General features: G+C 42.0%; 1 protein-coding gene across 5 annotated transcripts; it reads right to left on the bottom strand.

Moving 5' to 3' along the window:
- Positions 1–473: 473 nt before the first annotated feature.
- On the bottom strand, positions 474–23,116 carry herc4 (HECT and RLD domain containing E3 ubiquitin protein ligase 4). Of its 5 annotated transcripts, none has more exons than XR_016496408.1 (25): positions 22,787–23,106; positions 20,963–21,027; positions 20,568–20,854; positions 20,283–20,442; positions 19,970–20,046; positions 16,620–16,841; positions 16,435–16,526; positions 11,325–11,455; positions 10,895–11,055; positions 10,713–10,789; positions 10,316–10,443; positions 10,110–10,169; positions 9,744–9,855; positions 9,293–9,482; positions 6,009–6,181; positions 5,675–5,794; positions 5,450–5,548; positions 5,060–5,227; positions 4,698–4,841; positions 2,830–4,483; positions 2,522–2,588; positions 2,310–2,392; positions 1,894–2,077; positions 1,707–1,809; positions 474–1,594 (listed from the first exon to the last, which is right to left on the bottom strand). XR_016496408.1 is itself a non-coding variant. In XM_021607008.3 (25 exons), the coding sequence occupies exons 3-25, from the start codon at positions 20,791–20,793 to the stop codon at positions 1,386–1,388; spliced, it is 3,153 nt and encodes a 1,050-aa protein (XP_021462683.3). In that variant the 5' UTR covers positions 20,794–20,854; positions 20,963–21,027; positions 22,787–23,116; the 3' UTR covers positions 474–1,385. The 5 variants fall into 5 exon arrangements, 4 of the variants coding, with proteins under 4 accessions (XP_021462683.3, XP_021462690.3, XP_090092680.1 ...); XM_021607008.3 differs by having other exon boundaries at positions 4,317–4,483; positions 22,787–23,116; XM_021607015.3 differs by lacking the exon at positions 22,787–23,106 and adding an exon at positions 22,484–22,760 and having other exon boundaries at positions 4,317–4,483.
- Between the last annotated feature and the right edge of the window lie 338 nt (positions 23,117–23,454).

Here is a 23,454-nt window from a genome sequence, read left to right as displayed (position 1 = left end):
AGCCAGGCCAACCCACTGGGGAACCAGGCCCAGCCAATCATAATGAGTTATTCCCACACAAAAGGGCTTTATTACAGACATAAATACTCCTGTTTCATTAGCTGTCAGGGTGGCTGGTCTCAAACAATCCCGCTGGTGAAGAAGCCGGATGTGGAGGTCCTGGGCTGGTGTGGTATGCAGTTGTGAGGCCGGTTTGACGTACTGCAAAACGTTTTAAAACATCGGAGGCAGCTTAGAAATGAACATTCAATACTCTGGCAACAGCTCTGATGGACATTCCTGCAGTCAGCATACCAAATTGCACGCTCCGTCAAAACATTTGGCATTGTGTCAGTGACAAAACTGCACATTTTAGAATGGCCTTTTGTCCCCAGCATAAGGTGCACCTTTGTAATGATCATGCCATTTAATCCGCTTCTTGATATGCAAAATCGGTCTGGTGGTTGGATTATCTTGCGAAAGGAGAAATAAGCTTTTTGTGCGTATGGAAAATGTCTGGGATATTTTATTTCAGCTCATGAAACATGGGACCAACACTTTACATGTTTTTTTTCTTCAATCATACTTTCCCCAATGCCACATACACATGGAATAGAAATCCATTAAGTGATGTATAACGTGAGCGTTATCTACAGTTTAGTGTAGTTTTTGTGAAGTAATTATAAAGCACCGAAGTGTTATCGCAATACACATTTTAGAGGAATTATATTGATAAACAAAAGTCATGTTGGTACTAGCCTATAATTTCCACAAAGAATGCTGCTCTAAAACATTGCATTTAACAGTTGAAGCCAAAATTCATATACACTTGGTCATACACACAATACCAATGGCTGTAATGTTTCATTTTTTATTTGTCTAGTTTTAAGGCTTACAGCCAAGAACTTCCACGCAACATCAAATGCTCACATTCATACCATGTTTTTACCATGGTAGATTCATTTCTATTCATGGTAGAAATTGCCAAAGTAGAAGATTCATTTAATTCATGAACAGTGCTATCTTGTGCCAGCTGAGCTCAAAGATTTTATACCAGAACTTTGGCCTATTTAGACAGGTTTATATCCAAACACGGATAAAAGCTAAATCTACAAGAGAAATATCAAACAATATGAATTGAATTTGAACTCAACTGGGTCTTCAATATTGTGACGTGTGAAACTGTAAATGATGCTGAAATATCAAAGCAAAGATTGGCCTTGAATTAGAAAGCCCTCAAGCCTCTTGCATAACCATTTGCCCACCTGCAAATGCTGCTTAGTCTGTTCCATTTCACGCCAGTGACAGTGCTGCAGTCTTAAAGCAGGAATCGAGTCAGTTGACGGGGCAAAGACGTGTGCATGTGACAGTCTGGGTGGAGCTAGGCATTGTCTGTGTGCCATTCGTTAGGCCAGGTTGAAACCTTGATTGTGATCTATGGCTTGGAGAAGCTTGTTTTGGAGCGTCTCCCGGCTGCTGTATTTGGGCAGGTCCAATAGGTTGAAGCAGGTGTGTGCAACGGGCAGGTAGTGTTCTCCGCCTCCCGTGGGTTGGATCACCAGCTTCAGGCTTTTCATGCCCAGGATGGGAATGCGGTCACTTCCTGTGAGAAACACTGAAAATACAATACACATTACTTCAGTGCCAAAAGCATTTAAGCAGTAAATAGCCCCTGCTAGCATGGCATTGTGACATGACAGTGAATGCTTTCAAAGAGAGTGCCTTACAGAGAAAGAGCTTCTTCTTCTCCAAAGAGAGATCATGGAACACCTCCCAGAAGAACTTAATGGTTGGATTTTCAGCCCAATACTCTCCTTTATACTCAGTGCTCTGGTGAAAGAAACAAATTCCATTACTGTACCACTCCAAGACCAATTTATATATCATTCAAGCTAAATGGGGACACCTCTGCACCTTTTCAAGCTCTTTCCAATCGTAGTTGGTGTTGCCAATGACCATGGCCTGCAGTTCGTTGGGCTGGAACAGCTCCAGGACTTTGCCACCACACACTTTGTGGAAGCCTGCGAAAAAGGACTCGAAAAGCGCAGCCACTGATTTATTGAAGATGTAGTCCACGTATGCAGAGACAAACTCAGGCCTGAGGGGGAACGCCATGAAAAATAATATTCAGAAACGAATCAGCAGACACTCAGAGGCTCTCTATATATGTTTAGACACTCAGACAAGACATACGATTAAGCACCATTTTGTTTCAGAACGACACATTTGTTCAAAAACTTTGAATCAAATCAATCCACTTAACATTCAGCCCGACTTTGTCGCTAAGTAGAAGTTCAATTAGAAGAACTTGGAATAGTCTGTAAAAGTACCTGTTTGAGTTGTCAACACAGATATCCATGCCATTTGGAACCAGTTCTAAGACCTCTGTGGCGCCAAAGTTTTCCACTGTAACCTGAAACAAGTTGGACAAATTACATCGACTTCTCCTAGTAAGCCTTGCACACGTCACCCCTTTGCCATCTCTAGACAAGAGATTCAGCTACCTAAAGTACATTGATGTAAAAAAAAAAATGAAACCTACGGTGAAGTTCAAGCAGAATGTGTCTTCAACATCATCCTCTGTGTAGTCTAGTAACTGCTGCAGACTCCTGGTTTTCAGTGAAAAAAGGGACAATTGCTCATACTACAGCCCACGGTGCAGTCGGAAAGTATGCAGACTCGTTGACGTTTTCCACATTTTGTTACGTTGATTGTTTTTTCTACTCAATCAACACACAATACCCCATAATGATAAAGCAAAAACAGGTGTGTAGAAATTTTTGCTAATGCATATAAAATAAAAAAAACGGAAATATCACAATTAAATAAGTATTAAGACCCTTTACTCACTACTTTGTTGAAGCACCTTTCACAGCGATTACAGCCTCAAGTCTTCTTGGATATGATGTGACAAACTTGGCACACCTGTATTTGGGGAGTGTCTTCTATTATTCTCTGCAGATCCTCTCAAGCTCTGTCAGGTTGGATTGGGAGCGTCGCGGCACAGCTATTTTCAGGTCACTCCAGAGATGTTCGATCGGGCTCCGGCGGGGGCCACTCAAGGATATTCAAAGACTTGTCCCAAAGCCACTCCTGCGTTGTCTTGGCTGTGTGCTTAGGGTTGTTGTCCTGTTGGAAGGTGAACCTTCACCCCCAGTCTGAGGTCCTGAGCGCTCTGGAGCAGGTTTTCATTAAGGATCTAGCTTTCTCTCGATCCTGACTAGTCTCCCAGTCCCTGCCGTTGAAAAACATCCCCACAGCATGATGCTGCCACCACCATGCTTCATCGTAGGAATGGTTCCAGGTTTCCTCCAGACGTAAAGCTTGGCCTTCAGGCCAAAGAGTTCAATCTTAGTTTCATAAGACCAGAGAATCTTGTTTTTTATGGTCAGAGTCCTTTAGGTGCCTTTTGGAAAACTCTAAGCAGGTTGTAGAAACATCACAAGGATGATCAATGGAAACAGGATGCACCGGAGCTCAATTTTGAGTCTCATAGCAAATGGCCTGAATACTTATGTAAAAAATAAATAAAAAATGTATTTTTATTTATCAATTCTAAAAACCTGTTTTCACTCTGATTATTGGGTATTGTGTGTAGATTGAGAAGGGGAAACATTTATTTAATACATTTTATAATAAGACTAATGTAACAAAATGTGGAAAAAGTCAAGGCGTCTGAATACTTTCCAAAAAGCACTGTACACTTGAGTATACAAAACATTAAGGACACCTGCTCTTTCCATGACATAGAATGACCAGTTGATTCTAGGTGAAAGCTACAATCCCTTATTGAGTCATTTGTTAAATCCACTTCAAATCAGTGTAGATGAAGGGGAGGAGACCGGGTAAAGAAGGATTTTTAAAGCTTGAGACAATCTAGACAAGGATTGTGAATGTGTGCCACTCAGAGGGTGAATAGGGAAGACAAAATATTTAAAGTGCCTTTAAATAGGGTATGGAAGTAGGTACCAGGGGCACCGGTTTGTGTCAAGAACTGCAACACTGCTGGGTTTTTCCAATTTCCTGTGTATATCAAGAATGGTCGACCACCAAAAGGACATCCGGCCAAACTAACAACTGTGGGATGAAATGCTTTTGACACCTTGTATAGTCCATGCCCTGATGGGGTCCAATTGCAATTCAATACTAATGTTGGGTATTCTCAGTGTATAATTTGGAATAAACTTTGCCAATTTGTCAACCTTCTCATATCCTCTGATGCTCAAGAATCTTCCACAACCATTTATATTTTATTGCACCATGAAAGCAATAAGCAGACCGTGCATCCACATTAGTGCTTAAGGGAACCCCCCAAGGTGCTTGACCCCTAAGCTGACCTCCCCACATCAGGCATCAGCTCCTTAAGATCATCCAACGTGGGGTTCCTCTTCAGCAGCTTCTTGTACAGGGCCACTGGGAAGTGGAGGTCCACGATGGTGAGGTTGTAGATGGCCAGCCCACAGATGACCCCGATGAGGTGGAACAGGTCAATGTCCTCAAACGTCTGAGAGGAACATGGTCCATAGAGTGAGGAAATGCAACCAGGATGGTGTCCAAGCATACCAGTACTTCATATTTTAAACAGAATACCACAACATAAGACTACTGGGAATGCCTTGACAAAGTGTCAACGTAAAGCTAGAGAGTTTTCTGAAAGGGCACAACGCACATTTCACTGGAATGAAACAAGAGTGAAATGTATCAATAGAACAGTGTACCTTGTTTGCAAACCAGATCAGCCTGGACTCCTCGTAGTATCGGAACATGCCGTATTTGGGGTCCAGGAGCTCTCTCATGATGAGAAGGAAGAACTCCTTCCGCACACCCCCTGCATCGACCGCCTCTTCTCCAACAAAGATCACCTGCATTGCAAAAACATAACCATCAACTCCAGCGTACATCTAGGACAGCAGTCTCAACAGTCTGATCTGACAAATTCAGGTCCAGGGTTGTGTTAGGCAACGGAAGAAAACAGGGAGGGGAAAGGAATGTCAGGATAAGATATGCTCATTTTTGTGTTGCTATAGCGTGCCCTAATGAACACAACCCAGGTGTGATGGCAGAGGGTAAACAGGCTAACCTTCAGAGGTTTCTTGTAGTCGACGTTCTTGGACTTCCTGAGGACCTCCATGGTGTCCCCGACGATGTTCTCCCTCCTCACAATGAGGATGAGGCAGGGGTTAACAGACTCCACCACGGGAAGGAACATGGAGCTGAAGTTCTGCCGCTGTGCCTGGTCCACTGCCATCTAATGACACCAGAAACAATTCTAAATCCATTCAACCTCTACAGCGCTTTTCATTATACAGAAAAATCTCAAGGTGCTTGAAAAGCTAAACAAGCAAGCATAAGACAAAAATAAAAAAGGAGCTCAACCGTCATGGTGCAACTACAAGATAAATCATGGAAATTGTCACACGATCAATTATTTTGTTCAATGTGTAAAAACAAATGACTCATTCATCCTTACCTGCATTTGAATAACAGCATCAGTTTGAAGCAGGGTGGTCTTTGCCTGGGCATCAAACACGAAGGGGTACTTACAGAGGGTGACCGCACTGTCATGAGCCTAAGGGGACAGAAGCAATAACTTAGGGTAGGATATTAACGACAGCATTTGTAAAAGATGAGATTCCATCGGTTCTCAATAACATTGTGCATTCAGGGATCGTAGTATTGAAGTTGCTCAACTCACCATAGAGTACATCTGCTGTTGAATCCATGTGATGTAGTCGTTTCGGATGTCTATCAGGTCATCCAACTCGTGAATGTAGAATTTGTCGTACTGTATGTTATGTCCGGCTCTTTCGTTCACCTAGGAGATCAATAAAAATAAAATAAAAACGGTTAACCCTGAGGCATTTGAAGGAAAAGCAACAATTTTTAAAAATTAAAACAATAAATGTTTCCGTCTATAACTAGGAGTAATGTGAGAAATAATGCTCTTCTACAGTATTGCTTGAATCACGCCATACAGCTCGGCCCCATAGTGTGAATCCGGCGTATGTGATTTGTGTATGAACACTCACAGCGTGCAGGATCTCCAGAAGCTTGAGTGCCGTGTCCAGGAAGCAGGTGAAGACCCTCTGCTCTGAGTGGGGGACTCCCACCTTGTGCATCTTCAGCAGGTAAACCACCACCACCTTATACAGCTCCACAAGCCTCTGGAAGACTGGGGCTTCGAATTGAGACCACCAGTTGCCTGGATCAGTACAGAGCAAAGCAAGAGACGTAAGACAATTTGGATGCAAAAATCGAATAAACTAAGAGGTTTACCTGACCACATAGTAGAATCTATAAAAACACTTTGATTGAAATCAATGTTGAATAATCACTCAAAATACCAAAACCTGCTAATACATCAATTAAATACCCAGACTTAATCTCTCTGAACAGTTTGCTGCTCCATTATGTTCACCGAATATACAGCTGAAGTCGGAGGTTTACATACACTTTGGTTGGAGTCATTAAAACTCATTTTTCAACCACTCCACAAATTTCTTGTTAACAAACTATAGTTTTGTCAAGTCGGTTAGGATATCTACTGTGTGCATGACACAAGTGATTTTCCCAACAATTGTTTACAGATTATTTCACTTATAATTCACTGTAACACAATTCCAGTGGGTCAGAAGTTTACATACACTAAATTGATTGTGCCTTTAAACAGCTTGAAAAATTCCAGAAAATGATGTCATGGCTTTAGAAGCTTCTGATAGGCTCATTGACATAATTTGAGTCAATTGGAGGTATACCTGTAGATGTATTTCAAGGCCTACCTTCAAAGTGCATCTTTGCTTGACATCATGGGAAAATCAAAAGAAATCAGCCAAGATCTCAGAAAACAAAAATTGTAGACCTCTACAAGTATGGTTTATCCTTGGGAGCAATTTCCAAAAGCCTGAAGGTACCACGTTCATCTGTACAAACAATAGTACGCAAGTATAAACACCATGGGACCACACAGCCGTCATACCGCTCAGGAAGGTGACGCGTTCTGTCTCTTAGAGATGAATGTACTTTGGTGCGAAAAGTGCAAATCAATCCTAGAACAAAGGACCTTGAAGATGCTGGAGGAAACAGGTACAAAAGTATCTATATCCACAGTAAAACGAGTCCTATATCGATATAACATGAAAGGCCGCTCAGCAAAGAAGAAGCCACTGGTCCAAAACAGCCATGAAAAAGCCAGACTACGGTTTGCAGCTGCACATGGGGACAAAGATTGTACTTTTTGGAGAAATGCCCTCTGGTCTGATGAAACAAAAATAGAACTGTTTGGCCATGATAAACATTGTTACATTTGGAGGAAAAAGGGGGAGGCTTGCAAGCCGAGGAACACCATCCCACACCATGATGCTGCTTTGCTGCAGGAGGGACTGGTGCACTTCACAAAATAGATGGCATCATGAGGAGGGAAAGTTATGTGGATATATTGAAGCAACATTTCAAGACATCGGTCAGGAAGTTAAAGCTTGGTCGCAAATGGGTCTTCCAAATGGACAATGACCCCAAGCATACTTTCATAGTTGTGGCAAAATGGCTTAAGGACAACAAAGTCCAGGTATTGGAATGGCCATCACAAAGCCCTGACCTCAACCCTATAGAACATTTGTGGGCAGAAATGAAAAAGCGTGTGCGAGCAAGGCCTACAAACCTGACTCCGTTACACCAGCTCTGTGGAAGGCTACCCGAAACATTTGACCCAAGTTAAACAATTTAAAGGCAATGCTACCAAATACTAATTGAGTGTATGTAAACTTCTGACCCACTGGGAATGTGATGAAAGAAATAAAAGCTGAATTATATCATTCTCTCTACTATTATTCTGACATTTCACATTCTTAAAATAAAGTGGTGATTCTAACTGACCTAAAACAGGGAATATTTACAAGGATTAAATGTCAGGAATTGTGAAAAACTGAGTTTAAATGTACAGTCGTGGCCAAAAGTTTTGAATGACAAATATTAATTTTAAAATTCTGCTGCCTCAATTTGTATGATGGAAATTTGCATATACTCCAGAATGTTATGAAGAGTGATCAGATGATTTGCCATGCAAATGAACTGAATCCTAAAAAAAACATTTCCAATGCATTTCAGCCGTGCCACAAAAGGACCAGCTGACATGTCAGTGATTCTCTCATTAACACAGGTGTGAGTGTTGACGAGGACAAGGTCTGTCATGCTGATTGAGTTGGAATCATTGTTCTTCCTCTGTCAAACATGATTACCTGCAAGGAAACACGTGCCGTCATTATTGCTTTGCACAAAAAGGGCTTCGCAGGCAAGGATATTGCTACCAGTAAGATTGCACCTAAATCAACCATTTATCAGATCATCAAGGACTTCAAGGAGAGCGGTTCAATTGTTGTGAAAAAGGCTTCAGGGCGCCCAAGAAAGTCCAGCAAGCGCCAGGACCGTCTCCTAAAGTTGATTAAGCTGCGGGATCAGGGCACCACCAGTACAGAGCTTGCTCAGGAATGGCAGCAGGCAAGCTTGTCCGGAGAAGGTGAGCGCTACCATCAGTCCTGTGTCATGCCAACAGTAAAGCATTCAATTTTGCATAAGAACATAGCCATGAATAAAGAATGGTACCAACACATCCTCAGAGAGCAACTTCTCCCAACCACCCAGGAACAGTTTGGTGACGAACAATGCCTTTTCCAGCATGATGGAGCACCTTGCCAGAAGGCAAAAGTGGCTCGGGGAACAAAACATCGATATTTTGGGTCCATGGCCAGGAAACTCCCCAGACCTTAATCCCATTGAGAACTTGTGGTCAGTCCTCAAGAGGCGGGTGGACAAACAAAACCCCACAAATTCTGACAAACTCCAAGCATTGATTATGCAACTATTTATTATTTTACCTTTATAGGCAAGTCAGTTAAGAACAAATTCTTATTTTCAATGACGGCCTAGGAACAGTGGGGCAGAACGACCTTGTCAGCTCAGGGATTCGATCTTGCAACCTTTCGGTTACTAGCCCAACGCTCTAACCACTAGGCTGCCATCAGTCAGGATGTGGCCCAGAAGTTAATTGACAGCATGCCAGGGCGGATTGCAGAGGTCTTGAAAAAGGGTGAACACTGCAAATATTGACTCCCTGCATCAACTTAATGTAATTGTCAATAAAAGCCTTTGACACTTATGAAATGCTTGTAATTACACTTCAGTATTCCATAGTAACATCTGACAAAAATATCTAAAGACACTGAGGCAGCAAACTTTGTGGAAATTAATATTTGTGTCATTCTCAAAACATTTGGCCACGACTATATGTAAACTTCCGACCTCAACTGTAGCTACTTACCAAGCACCTTCAGTGGAGCCTCTTTCAGACTGATGAGTGCCTTGGCAAAAGGGATGGCCAGAGTCACGTATGTGTTTGGGTCGCTGAAGAGAGGACACTCTGGCAGGGTGAGGTAGAGTCTCAGGGCCTCGATGTCTGGAGGGGAGCTGCTTAGTCTGGGAATCAGGTTCTTTTCCAGACTGGCTGCAATCTGACACATGAGAACACAGTGTCATGTTTAATGCTATAACAATTCATACAGAAGGGTGGCAAACATACATATATTGTAGTTAAGTGGATAACTGTCATTTTAGCCAGCTAGACTTATAATATACCGACTCCCTTTATTTGCACCACTAATTGGAATACCCTACAATGCTAAAGCGTCAACAAATGTCATAACATGAGGATGAATATTTTTTGGTAAACCATACTTCAAAAATCAAATTACTCTCAGCCATGTTCAAGTCACCTGCTGTGCAATTTCTGGATAATCATGTTGAACGACTCTGTGAAACAAGAGGCGAGCCATGTTCATGTCCACCCCTGAGCATTTACTGCTCGTGTTGTAGTGATCTGGATGGCTACACAAAACAGAGGTTCTCTTCAGTAAAACATGAATCAATGACAATAGAACATAGCAAAAGCTTTAATTCATAGAGTAAATGTTGACACTTCAGAAATCTTCAATGAACATGCAGACTGATCGTCCCGTTTCAGTTGAAGGCAGACAGTTGTATCCTCCTTTCCCAAAGTTTTTTTCCTTCTTCAATTTTTTTTATTTTATTATTTCAATACTTTCAGTAACATTTTCAAAGTGAAGTGCAATTGATATTACCTGCCAGCCAGAAAGCTTCCATTGAGGCAACTTGCAGAGGAAAACACAAGATCGATCTCGCTACAAGAAAAAAGTCAAAGAAAAACAGTGTTCAACACAGGCTCATGCAGATACACAATCTAGCTGGGACCAAAAAAAAGCCACTGTTCATCCATACTATAGCTAATTCTAATTTATGAGCGTATTTTGAGAAGTGAGGATTTTACTTGGAAATCTCTTGTGGGAGTCTTCCGTGTGTATAATGGTTCAGCCATCTCTGAGTGAGATCAGCAGATAAGGTGCATATGTGTCTTCTGGGATCTGGTATTCTGATGTCGTCAGGCACCAGAGGGTTCTAGTAGAATAAATTGTATTAAATTACTTAAAAATTACAAAAAGTAAACCATTTCACTATCATGAACATGTAAATGGTAAGCATTGACATGTTTTCAGCACGTGCAAGTCTTTCTGACATGTTTACAAACTGTATCACCAAAATCCCCAAATAGGATTGGCAACACATCATGTATTAATTTCTCTCATGTAAAATAAAACATTTGTTAGCGCAGAACCTTTGTAATGAGGACTCTTGATAAATTAGGGCTGGTGAGGTATGAAAATGACCTGGGGAGTGTAACAGTGGGCAAAGCTCTGGTCCCCTCCAGCATAGATCCTCTTAACACAGCAGCCCTGCTCCATGTCTGGAATATAAAGTTATGATCAGTCTTCTGAATCAAAGATTCAAAGCAGATGCAGAAACTTGAAGTGTTTACCTGTGGAACCCGTCTGAGGGGGCCTGCACTAACCTGCGATTGTGGGCGTCGGGCCATTGTAGGCCACCCAGGGGCCTTTGACTGGGGCAGGGCTGTTCCTGTTGGATGTGGAGCGTGTACCGAGCTGCCCGTTCCCTCCCAGCCCAAATGAATCCATCTTTCCAGAGGAGGGGATGAAGGCCAGAGTGTGCTGTCTTGAAAGGACATACAAAATGTCACAAATGTTTCTCAAGACACCATGTGTTCTATGATGTTAGTGTTTTAGGAACTTTGAAATGTCAGCCCAAATACTTGTCTCCCCCAGATACCATAGGTTTCAGATGCATGCATTTCCCCTCACGCTACACATGATTTTCAAAATCTTTCTGGAGACTATGGACTTGGTGAATCTGCTTTGTGTATTCTAAAACAGACCAGTGCCACATTTGAAAGCAGAGACAGCGCAGCAGACAGTGTGCTGTACCTTCCACAGGATATCTGTGTGACTACATTTCCCATGAGCTCAAACACCTTCCTGGGGTTGATCTCATGGTTTGTAGTGTTATGTCCAAGCTGGCCATACCCTCCTGCTCCAAATGTAAACACACCTCCTTCCTATGAAAGAAACAAAACAAAATCTTAAGGAGGTGAAAGGGGTTTCAGAATGAACACTAAACAAAAATATAAATGCAACATGTAATGTGTTTGTCTCATGTTTAATGAGCTGAAATAAAAGATACCAGAAATGTTCCACACACACACAAAGCAGGTGTGGCATATCAAGAAGCCGATTAAAACAGCATGATCATTACACAGGTGCACCTTTTGTGGGGACAATCAAAGCCCACTGAAATGTGCAGTTGTCACAACACCACAGATGTCTCAAGTTGAAGGAGTGGGCAATTGGCATGCTGACTGCAGGAATGTCCACCAGAGCGGTTGCCAAAGAATTAAATGTTAATTTATCTACCATAAGCCGCAGTATTTGGCAGTATGTCCAACTGGCCTCACAATAGCAGACCATGTGTATGGCGTCTTGTGGGCGAGCGGTTTGCTAATGTCAACTTTGTGAACCGAGTGTCCCGTGGTGGCGGTGGGGTTAATGTATGGGCAGGCATAACACAATTGCATTTTATTTATGGCAATTTGAATGCAGAGATACTGTGACGAGATCCTGAGGCCCATTTTCGTGCCATCCATCTGCCACCATCACCTCAGGTTTCAGCATAATGATGCACGACCCCATGTCGCAAGAATCTGTACACAATTCCTGGAAGCTGAAAATTACCCAGTTCTTCCATGGCCTGCATACTCAGATGTTATCCATTGAGTATGTTTGGGATGCTGTGGATCGACATGTTCACGACAGTGTTCCAGTTTCCACGAATATCCAGCAATTTCGCACAGCCATTAAAGAGTGGGACAACATTCCACAATCAACACCCTGATCACATTATGCGAAGGAGAGGGGTCGCGCTGCATGAGACAAATAGTGGTCACACAAGATACTGACTGGTGTTCTGACCAAAAGTATGTGGACACCTGCTCGTCGAGCATCTCATTCCAAAAACATGGGAATTCATATGGTGTTGTTCACCCCTTTGCTACTATAACAGCCTCCACTCTTTTGGGAAGGCTTTCCACTAGAGGCTGGAAGATTGCTGCAGGGGCTTGCTTCCATTCAGCCACTAGCATTAGTGAGGTTGGGCACTGATGTTGGGCGATTAGGCCTGGTTCAGAGTCAGCGTTCCAATTCATCCCAAAGGTGTTCGATGGGATAGAGGTCAGAACTCTGTGCAGGCCAGTCAAGTTCTTCCACACCGATCTCGACAGACCATTACTGTATGGACCTTGCTTTGTGCACGGAGGCATTGTCATACTGAAACAGGAAAGAGCCTTCCCCAAACTGTTGCCACAAAGCTGGAAGCACAGAATCGTCTAGAATGTCATTGTATGCTGTAGCGTTAAGATTTCCCTTTATTTGAACTAAGGGGCCTAGCCTGAACAATTATTGCTCCTAAACCAAACTTTAGTTGGCACTATGCAGTTGGGCAGGTAGCGTTCTCCTAGCATCTGCAAAAAACAGATTCGTCCGTCGGACTGCCAGATAGTGAAGCGTGATTCATCACTCCAGAGAACGCGAGAATGTGTGTGGCTGCTCGGTCATGGAAACACATTTCATGAAGCTCTTGATGAACAGTTATTGTGCTCACGTTGCTTCCAGAGGCAGTTTTGAACTCGGTAGTGTGTGTTGCAACTGAGGAAGACGGTTTTTAGGCGCTACGCACTTCAGCTGACCCGTTCTGTGAGCTTGTGTGAGCTACCACTTCACGGCTGAGCCGTTGTTGCTCCTAGACGTTTCCACTTCACAATACAGCCCTTACAGTTGACCGGGGAAGCTCTAGCAGGGCAGAAATTTGACAAACTGACTTATTGGACAGGTGGCATCCTATGATGGTGCCACGTTGAAAGTCAGAGCTCTTCAGTAAAGCCATTCTACTGCCAATGTTTGTCTATGGAAATTGCATGAATGTGTGCTCGATTTTAAATACCTGTCAGCAACAGGTGTGGCTGAAATAGCTGAATTCACTCATTTGAAGGGGTGTCCACATCCTTTGGATAGATAGTGTATCTGTGACCAACAGATGCATATCTGTATTCCCAGTAATGTGAAATCCATAGATTAGGGCCTAATGAATTTATTTCAATTGACTGATCTACTTATATGAACTCTCTCAGTAAAAACTTTGAAATTGCTGCATGTTGCATTTATATTTTTGTTCAGTAGGAATGAAATAACAATGCACAGTGCCTTCAGAAAGTATTCATACCCCTCTACTTATTCCACATTTTGTTGTGTTACAGCCTGATTTCAAAAGGGATTACCTTTTTTTCCCCTTCCCCCTCACCCATTGACACACAATACCCCATAATGACAGTGAAAATATGTTAGATATTTTTGGCTAGTTAATGAAAATTAAAAGGCAGAAATATCTAATTTACATAAGTATTAACACTCGAGTCAACCTTTGTCGGCGATTACAGGTTTGAGTCGTCTTGTGTATGTCTATCAGCTTTGCACATCTGGATTTGGGGGTTCTCCCATTCTTCCTTACAGAGCTTGAGAAAATCTGCTAAATTAGATGGGGAGCGACAGTGAACAGCCATCTTCAAGTCTTCCCACAGATTTAATGGGATTCAAGTCTGGGCTTTGGCTGGGCCACTCAGAGACACTTGTTCTAAAGCCATTTCAGTGTTGCTTTGGCTGTATGCTTGGGGTCATTGTTCTGTTGGAACAATCTTTGCCCCAGTCGAAGGTCGTTTGCACTCTGAAGCAGGTTCTCATCAAGGACTCCATTCATTGTTCCCTCTATCCTTACCAGTCTCCCAGTCTTGCCACTGAAAAGCATCCTCATAGCATGATGCTGCCACCACCATGCTTCACGGTAGGGCTGGTGTTAGACGGGTGATGAGCTGTGTCTGGTTTTCTCCAGACATAGTGTTTTGTATTCAGACTAAAGAGTTATATTTTTGTCTAATCAGACCACAGAATATTTTGCCTTATGAGCTCAGTCTTTCACGTGCCTTTTTGCAAACTCCAGGCGTGCAGTCATGTGCCTTTTTCTAAGGAGTGGCTTCCGTCTGGCCACTCTCCTAGAAAGCCCAGATTGGTGAAGTGCTGTAAAGACTTGTTTTACTGGCAGGTTCTCCCATCCCAACCAAGGAACTCCATAGTTCTGTCAGAGTTGTCATTGGGTTATTGGTCACCTCCAGGGAGAGTCTTGGTATTTCCATATTTTTTTTCCATTTCCTAATCAACACTAGAAATTGTTTAATATCCTTCCCCAGATATACACTGAACAAAACATTGGGAACACCTGCTCTTTCCATGACAGACTGACCAGGTAAAAGCTATAATCCCTTCTCACTTGTTAAATCCACTTCAAATCAGAGATGAAGGGAAGGACACAGGTTAAAGTATTTATAAACCTTCAGACGATTGAGCCATGGATTGTGTAGGAGTGTCATTCAGAGGGTGAATGGGAAAGACAAAAGATTGAAGTGCCTTTGAATGGGGTTTAGTAGTAGGTGCCAGGCGCACTGGTTTGAGTGTGTCTAGAACTGCAAAGCTGCTGGGTGGACTCCAACCAAGTTGTAGTGCCATCTCAAGAATGATCAAAGGAAATTGAATGCACATTAGCTCAATTTGGAGTGTCATAGCAAAGCAGTGTGAAAACTTACAGTAAAAGTCCAAAGTTTGGACACACCTACTCATTCAAGTGTTTTTATTTTTACATTGTAGAATAATAGTGAAGACATCAAAACTTTGAAATAACACATTTGGAATCATGTAGTAACCTTAAAAAAAATCTATATATATTTGAGATTTTACATTCTTCAAAGTATCCACCCTTTGCTTTGATGACAGCTTTGCACACTCCTGGCATTCTCTCAGCCAACTTCATCTGGAATGCTTCTCCAACAGTCTTGAAGGAGTTCCGACATATGCCGAGCACTTGTTGGCTGCTTTTCCTTCACTCCGCGGCCCAACTCATCTCAATTGGGTTGAGGTCTCTAATTTGGACTCAGACCAAAGGACAGGTTTCCACTGGTCTAATGTCCATTGCTCGTGTTTCTAAGTCTCTTCTTTTTGGTGTCCTTTAGTAGTGGTTTCTTTGCAGCAATTCAACCATGAAGGCATGATTCACGCAGTCTCCTTTGAATAGTTGATGTTGAGATGTGTCTTCTACTTGAACTCTGTGAAGCATTTATTTGGGCTGCAATTTCTGAGCCTGGTAACTAATGAACGTATCCTCTGCAGCAGTTAACTCTGCGTCTTCCTTTCCTGTGGCAGCCCTCACGAGAGCCAGTTTCATCATAGCACTTGATGATTATTGCAACTGCACTTGAAGAAACGTTTAAAGTTATTGAAATGTTCTGGATTCACGGCCCTTCATGTCTCAAAGTAATGATGGGATGTCATTTCTCTTTGCTTATTTGAGCTGTTCTTGCCATAGCCCTATTTGGTAAAAGACCAAGTCCATACTATCTTCTGTATACCACCCCTAGTAACAACACAACTGATTGGCTCAAACGCATTAAGGAAAGAAATTCAACAAATTAATTTCTAAGGCTTGTTAATTGAAATACATTACAGGTGGCTACCTCGAATCTGGTTGAGAGAATGCCAAGAGTGTGCAAAGCTGTCATCAAGGCACAGGGTGGCTACTTTGAAGAATCTCCATACGTGTTATTTCATAGTTCTGATGTCTTCACTATTATTCTACAATGTAGAAAATAGTACAAATAACTAAAAACCCTGAAATGAGTAGGTGTCCAAACTTTTGACTGGTTCATTTTCAATAAATATGCAAAACTTTCTAAAACATGTTTTCACTTTGTCATTACGGGGTAGTGTGTCTAGATGGGTGTGAGAGAAGAAAAAAAATGATCATCCATTTTGAATTCAGGCTGTAACAAATCATTTTGAATAAGTCAAGGGGTATGAATACTTTCTGAAGACACTAAGTGTAGTTATACTTAGAGTACACTACTACATACAGCTATTACCTCACTGTGTAAGAGGAAGTTACCTTTGTAAGTGCGGCAGTGTGGTCCTCCCCACAGCAGATGTAGATAACCCTCTGTGACCTGAGGGACTTGAGCTGGGCTGGATAATACCGATCTGAAATATTATTTGGTTTCATGTTATATCTTCTGGCTTCTTTTCAAAACAGATTAACAGTGAGTCACAGGAAAGTTGCTTAGTCAGTCTTACCATTGTTGTCATTGAGGCCGAGTTGCCCAAACTTGTTGCGCCCCCAGCCAAAGACGGCCCCTGAGAATGTGAGGGCAAAGCTGTGAGCACCCCCTGCTGAGATCTGGATGAAGGGAATCCCCTGTAAAGACTGGATGACTTGGGGAGTAGAGATGCCTTGTCCAGCTACTCCCAGCCCTAGTTGTCCGTATCGGTTTTGTCCCCATGAATAGACTTGGCCTCCTAAACAAGGGAACACATTTGAAGTATTTAATATAAGATGGGAAACCTAATCAAGCAAATCGTTCAGAAAATTCCCCGTTTAAGTCCAATCAAACCAGACAGAAAGTGAATGCATTCTTTTCTGGCGAGCTCCGATTGGCTATTGCTGATCGTCCAAACTTGTCATTGTACATCTCACACTGCAGATTTTGTGCCGATAAAATTAAACATTTGAAAATATTGGGGCGTCTGGGACTGCTCAAAGATGAGATCGGTAGCCCACGGATTGCGTCTCTGACACGCTCACATTAAACAAGCGTCGGTGAAGGCCACATGCCACGAGTAGGCAACAACATTGGGATTTTGTCTCCGATCTCAAAAACTTGTCTGGGACTGCTAAATTGGGGCCAAATTTGTATAGTGCACACTCGGTTTAAGGAAAAGCAAGAAGAGGATAGGGTTTGATTTAATCTTTCCATCCTCATTCATGCCTTACTGATCAAATTTTATTAGTAACATGCGCCGAATACAACAGGTGTAGGTAGACCTTACAGTGAAATACTTACTTACGAGGCCCTAACCGACAGTGAGGTTTCAAAGAATACGGATAAGCGATAAAAGTAACAAGTAATTAAAGAGCAGCAATAAAAAAGAGCAATATATGTAGGGGGGGGTGCCGGTACAGAGTCAATGTATGGGGGCGCCGGTTAGTTGAAGTAGCATGTACAGTTGAAGTTGGAAGTTTACATACACCTTAGCCAAATACATTTAAACTCAGTTTGACAATTCCTGACATTTAATCCTAGTAAAAATTCCGCATCTTTGGTCAGTTAGGATCACCACTTTATTTTAAGAATGTGAAATGTCAGAATAATAGTAGAGAGAATGATTTATTTCAGCTTTTATTTCTTTCATCACATTCCCAGTGGCTCAGAGGTTTACATACACTCAATAAGTATTTGGTAGCATTGCCTTTAAATTGTTTAATTTGGGTCAAATGTATCGGTTAGCCTTTCACAAGCTTCCCACAATAAGTGGGTGAATTTTGGTCCATTCTTCCTGACAGAGCTCGTGTAACAGAGTCAGGTTTGTAGGGCTCCTTGCTCGCACACGCTTTTTCAGTTCTGCCAAAACATTTTCTATGGGATTGAGGTCAGGGCTTTGTGATGGCCATTCCAATACCTGGACTTCGTTGTCCTTAAGCCATTTTGCCACAACTTTGGAAGAATGCTTGGGGTCATTGTCCATTTGGAAGATCCATTTGCGACCAAGCTTGAACTTCCTGACTGATGTCTTGAGATGTTGCTTCAATATATCCACAATTTTCCTACCTCACGATGCCATCTAATTTGTGAAGTGCACCAGTCCCTCCTGTAGCAAAGCACCCCCACAACATAATGCTGCCACCCCCATGCTTCACGGTTGGGATGGTATCCTTCAGCTTGCAAGCCTCCCCATTTTTCCTCCAAACATAACGATGGTCATTATGGCCAAACAGTTCTATTTTTGTTTCATCAGACCAGAGGACATTTCTCCAAAAAGTACGATCTTTGTCCCCATGTGCAGTTGCAAACCGTAGTCTGGCTTTTTTATAGCGGTTTTGAAGCAGTGGCTTCTTTCTTGCTGCGCTGCCTTTCAGGTTATATCGATATAGGACTTGTTTTACTGTGGATATAGATACTTTTGTACCTTTGCTTGCTTTTGTTCCTTTGGTGTTGTTCTGTGATTGATTTGCACTTTTCGCACCAAAGTACGATCATCTCTAGGAGACAGAACACGTCGTCTTTGACCTGAGCGTTCTGACGGCTGTGTGGTCCCATGGAGTATATATTTGCGTACTATTGTTTGTACAGATGAACGAGGTACCTTCAGGCGTTTTGAAATTGCTCCCAAGGATGAAACCGACTTGTGGAGGTCTACACATTTTTTGTTTTTGAGGTCTTGGCTGATTTATTTTGATTTTCCCATGATGTCAAGCAAAGAGGAACAGAGTTTGAAGGTAGGCCTTGAAATACATACACAGGTACACCTCCAATTGACTCAAATGATGTCAATTAGCATTTCAGAAGCTTCTAAAGCCATGACATCATTTTCTGGAATGTTCTTAGCTGTTTAAAGGCACAGTCAACTTAGTGCATGTAAACTGACCCACTGGAATTGTGATACAGTGAATTATAAGTGAAATAATCTGTTTGTAAACAATTGTTGGAAAAATTACTTGTGTCATGCACAAAGTAGATTTCCTAACAGACTTGCCAAATCCATAGTTTGTTAACAAGAAATTTGTAGAGTGGTTGAAAAACGAGTTTTAATGACTCCAACCTAAGTGTATGTAAACTTCCGACTTCAACTGTAAGTGCTACGGGTCGGTAGTCATTTAGGCAGGTTACCTTTGTGTTCTTGGGCACAGGCACTATGGTGGTCTGCTTAAAACATGTTGGTATTACAGACTTGGACAGGGAGAGGTTGAAAGTGCCTTGTGAATGTTGACCTGTCTAAAGGTCTTACTCAAATCGGCTGCGGAGAGTGTGATCACAGTCTTCCGGTACAGCTGGTGCTCTCATGCACGTTTCAGTGTTATTTGCCTCGAAGTGAGCATAGAAGTAGTTTAGCTCGTCCGGTAGGCTCGTATCACTGGGCAGCTCTCGGCCGTGCTTCCCTTCGTATAATGGTTTGCAGGCCCTGCCACATCCGACGAGCGTCAGAGCCGGTGTAGTACGACTCGATCTTAGTCCTGTATTGACGGTTCGTCGGAGAGCAAAGCGGGATTTCTTATAAGCTTCCGGGTTAGAGTCCCACTCCTTGAAAGAGGCAGCTTTCTGCCACTTTCAGATGTCACTAAACTGAAATATAAAGCATGAATGAAGCAACATTTTATTTATCTATCCACATGTATTGAACAAACTCACCATAATGAGTGTATTGAATCGTGTTAAGTAAACGTTTCAGAGAATTTCCCACAATTATCTTTAGGCTGAGTTTTGCTGAAAACCGTCAAAGGATAGTCCTGTGCATCCTTGGCAAAGGGAAGTAGGTAAGGACTGATAGAGCGTCCTTTCATTTTTCCTTGCTACCCGTCAAACTTCCAAGTCACCAAAGGCATTAAGAACTTTCCTTTGCCTTAAAGGACTATTCGAATGTCCCCTTACCTCTAGACAGAGCATGGGAGTGCCGATATCCACAGGCTACCTGAGCAATTTCTACATCTGATAAACTCTTGATGTTTCTGAGGGGGGGGAAAAAAAAGTCCATTAAAGTAAAGTAATCATTATGCTGTTGTGAAATATATCTATACTACATGTCAGGCACATGAATCACTTATTTTAATTTTTTAAATACCAACATGCAAAGAGTATCGGTACAAATGGGGTCATGTTCATACACGTTGAGTTGTACACATATCATTTATGAACAGGATTATGCTTGAACTTCCCGAGGACTTTAAAGTATTATTTTATTCACCTGGGCACACGTACACATTCTTCGAAGTTTGCAAGGCCCAGCTGTCCATCTGTGGCCAAGCCCCATGCAAACACTTGTCCTTTGTCATTCAGTGCGAGAGTATGGGCCTCCCCACATGACACTGCCACAATGTTCTGTGCATCTAGTGCCACAACCTGCTCTAAGGGGAACACAAAGCATTTAACATGTTTAACACATTGATTTACCACACCACAGTTAATCTAAAGATAGTTTTCAACCAAATACGGTGTTAGACTGACCCATTTTGGTGCATGCAACACTTACCTGGTTTCTTTCGAGACTTCTCGTGCCCCAGCTGCCCAATGTCATTGCAGCCACAGGTGTACACAGTCCCGTCTCCCAGTAGAAATGTGGTGTGCCGTCGGCCACATCCGATATCACACACCTGCTTCCCATGAAAGAAATCACATTTCCGGGGCTCCACCACAATCTCCTCATCGATCCCGCCCAAACCTAGCTGACCGAAGGAAGCATTTCCCCAACACAGCATTGCCACCGCCCCCCCTCTAGCCCCACTCCTGGTGTGGACCAGGTCAACAGGATTACAGTCCCTGTGAAAGGATGAGAGAAATAGCGTCAAATAAAGTCAAAGAGTCAAATAAATTACATGACGAGGTCTGTTACGGAGCACAAAATTGTCAACATCCAGAAATACATACGTTGTGGCAAAGAAGTCCTGATATCAAGTTGTGTACACCACTTGGGCCATCTGTGACTGGGGAATCTGTGATGGAAAGCACCAGAAACAGACTGAAATAGTCTTGTAAATACTGTCACATTACACAACAGATTGAATGACCACAGAACAGCATTCCAGAGTACGATGTCTGTGTGACATCATCCTGTGCAGTGCACTAAATTAACTCTTGAATCATGACAGTGAGGATACCTCCATTTTTTTTCTGGGGTTGATTAATACCCTACTGATCCTATAATTCACTCACTTCTGTAACGGCCCGCATTTAGGCTTCTTAAGCAGAAGAATGAATGCCCCACCCTTTGCTGATAAGGAATGTTTAAAGCACTATTTTAGTGATCTGATGAAGTATTTTTATGAGCGAAGATGTCTCATTGTTAATTTATATGAATGTGTGATGTTTATCTAGTGCTGTATATGATTTATATGAATATAAAAGGCCTCACAATGCTGAGGTGTGCAGTTATTCTCAAAAATGTGCTTAGTATCCCCTAGAAAGGCCTGGAACATCTTTACTGCGGTGCAGTTCAGATTCTTATCTCACGTGTTGATAGACACCAGTTAAAATGTCACTGAAGTGTCAGTTGTGTCTGTTGTTTTCACAAGTATAAGTCCAGGTCTATCTACTTGCTAAATGACTTCATGGCATTGCAAGTGTGATAGCCTGGAATCTTCTCTGACAGAGTAGCTAGCTAGCCACTATAATTAGAATGCCTCTGTCAGGTGTGCGTGTTGAGTGTCTCATCATGGGTCTCATCAACATAATCCAAAAATGGGTGCGGTAAGTGGTTTACCCCATTAGATCAAGGGGATGAATTAATTACACACATATATATATATATATATATATATATATATATATATATTTTTTTTTTTCACTAACAGGGCCCTACACCCTCACACATAACATGCACATATATTTATACAGACTACACACCCACTCACATACAAGCTGCTGCTACTCTGTTTATACTATATCCTGTTGCCTAGTCACCTTACCCCTATACATATCTACCGCCATCACTCCAGTATCCCTGCACATTTTAAATATTGTATTGGAACTGACCCTGTACTTTGCAGAATGGCTTGTTTAATAATAATATTTCAAATTGTTTTGTTCCCCTGACACTTGCCCTAGAATATTTGTATAATTCCATGTTGTTGTAGAAGCAGATGTCTTAATGTCACATGCACAAGTAACGTTACAGTGAAATGCCTTTCTTGCAAACTCAACCCAATAATCAATAACGATGTAATACTTACTTACTTATTGAGTTCTAGTATTACATCTTTATTGATTATTGGGTTGAGTTCGCAATAAAGGCATTTCACTGTAACGTTACTTGTGCATGTGACATTAAGACATCTGCTTCTACAACAACATGGAATTATACAAATATTCTAGGGCAAGTGTCAGGGGAACAAAACAATTTGAAATATTATTATTAAACAAACCATTCCGCAAAGTACAGAGGTAACTTACCATCTAAAAAGGGAACATTATGATGCCTCCAATTATAAGGGCTGTACTATTATTTCACGACACAAGTCAGCTAGTTAGTTAACATTTTTAGCTAGTTAACGTTAGCTAGCCATCTAGCTACAGCGATCCACCGTTCAGTTGTCCGCGTGCAGCACGGCAGTGCCTGCGTTCTAACTGGCTGTTAATCAAGACAGACCTTCACAGGTAAGTTATATGGCTAACTAGCAGTTAACCCATACTAGCTGCCTAAATAGCTAAATATGGACAAACCCCGCCTATGTGCCGCAAATGGATTCAGCTTACCTGTTGCTAGCCAATGCAATGGTGGCAAACGATGGCACGCACGAAAGGTCTGAAATGTTTTTCTTGTATTAGCAAAATTTCGATGACCAGACTTGCTCGGAAGGTGTAAAATGTAGATAGTCATTGAGTTCAGGCAACTGCTGGCGCCACATACCAAAATCGTTTGCTATGCACTGTCATATTAATGACTGTAGCTTTATATGCCGTGTCATACACACAGAAGAAAAGCACTCGAACATACGGTAATCAAAGACTGTAATGTTCTAGAGTTTTTAGAAACTGGATGTGACGACAAAGCCACCCTCTTCTTCTTCTCTGGTATAATGATGTGCGTTCCGCCACCTAATGTGCGGGTGGATGACAAAGATCCCAAAAAGAACAAATTAATGCAGCGTAAAAAATATCCATACAAACGATCAAAAATATATTTTAACTAAACAAAATCAACCTTCTTTTCTGTTAAAATCCAAAATTCGAATCAGATCCCTAGACAGGCTCAGAAGGATCCCGTGAGAGCGGGACGTTTTCTGGCGACAGTAGACCTTGCAGTGAAAAGGTCTTGGAGCCCCAAAAACGTATCGGCTGCAGATATAGTGATACCAACTTCTTGGAATCCTTAGACACATGTGCAGTACAATTAATAACTGTGGCTATAAATGCTACAAAAT

This window comes from Oncorhynchus mykiss, chromosome 1, assembly GCF_057628025.1.
Source record: "Oncorhynchus mykiss isolate SJ-2025 chromosome 1, ASM5762802v1, whole genome shotgun sequence".
In the NCBI taxonomy this organism is placed as follows: domain Eukaryota; kingdom Metazoa; phylum Chordata; class Actinopteri; order Salmoniformes; family Salmonidae; genus Oncorhynchus; species Oncorhynchus mykiss.
The sequence above is the reverse complement of the archived record's forward strand: the minus strand, read 5'-3'. Positions and strand labels throughout refer to the sequence as shown.

Excerpts from the sequence above, each read along its gene's own strand:
- herc4 (XM_021607008.3), bottom strand. The coding sequence starts at position 20,793 with ATGCTGTGTTGGGGAAATGCTTCCTTCGGTCAGCTAGGTTTGGGCGGG. Across the intron at positions 6,182-9,292 it reads GGCTCCACTGAAGGTGCTTG|GCAACTGGTGGTCTCAATTC; the intron begins GTAAGTAGCTAC and ends GTACTGATCCAG. Across the intron at positions 4,484-4,697 it reads TGATCTGGTTTGCAAACAAG|ACGTTTGAGGACATTGACCT; the intron begins GTACACTGTTCT and ends TGTTCCTCTCAG.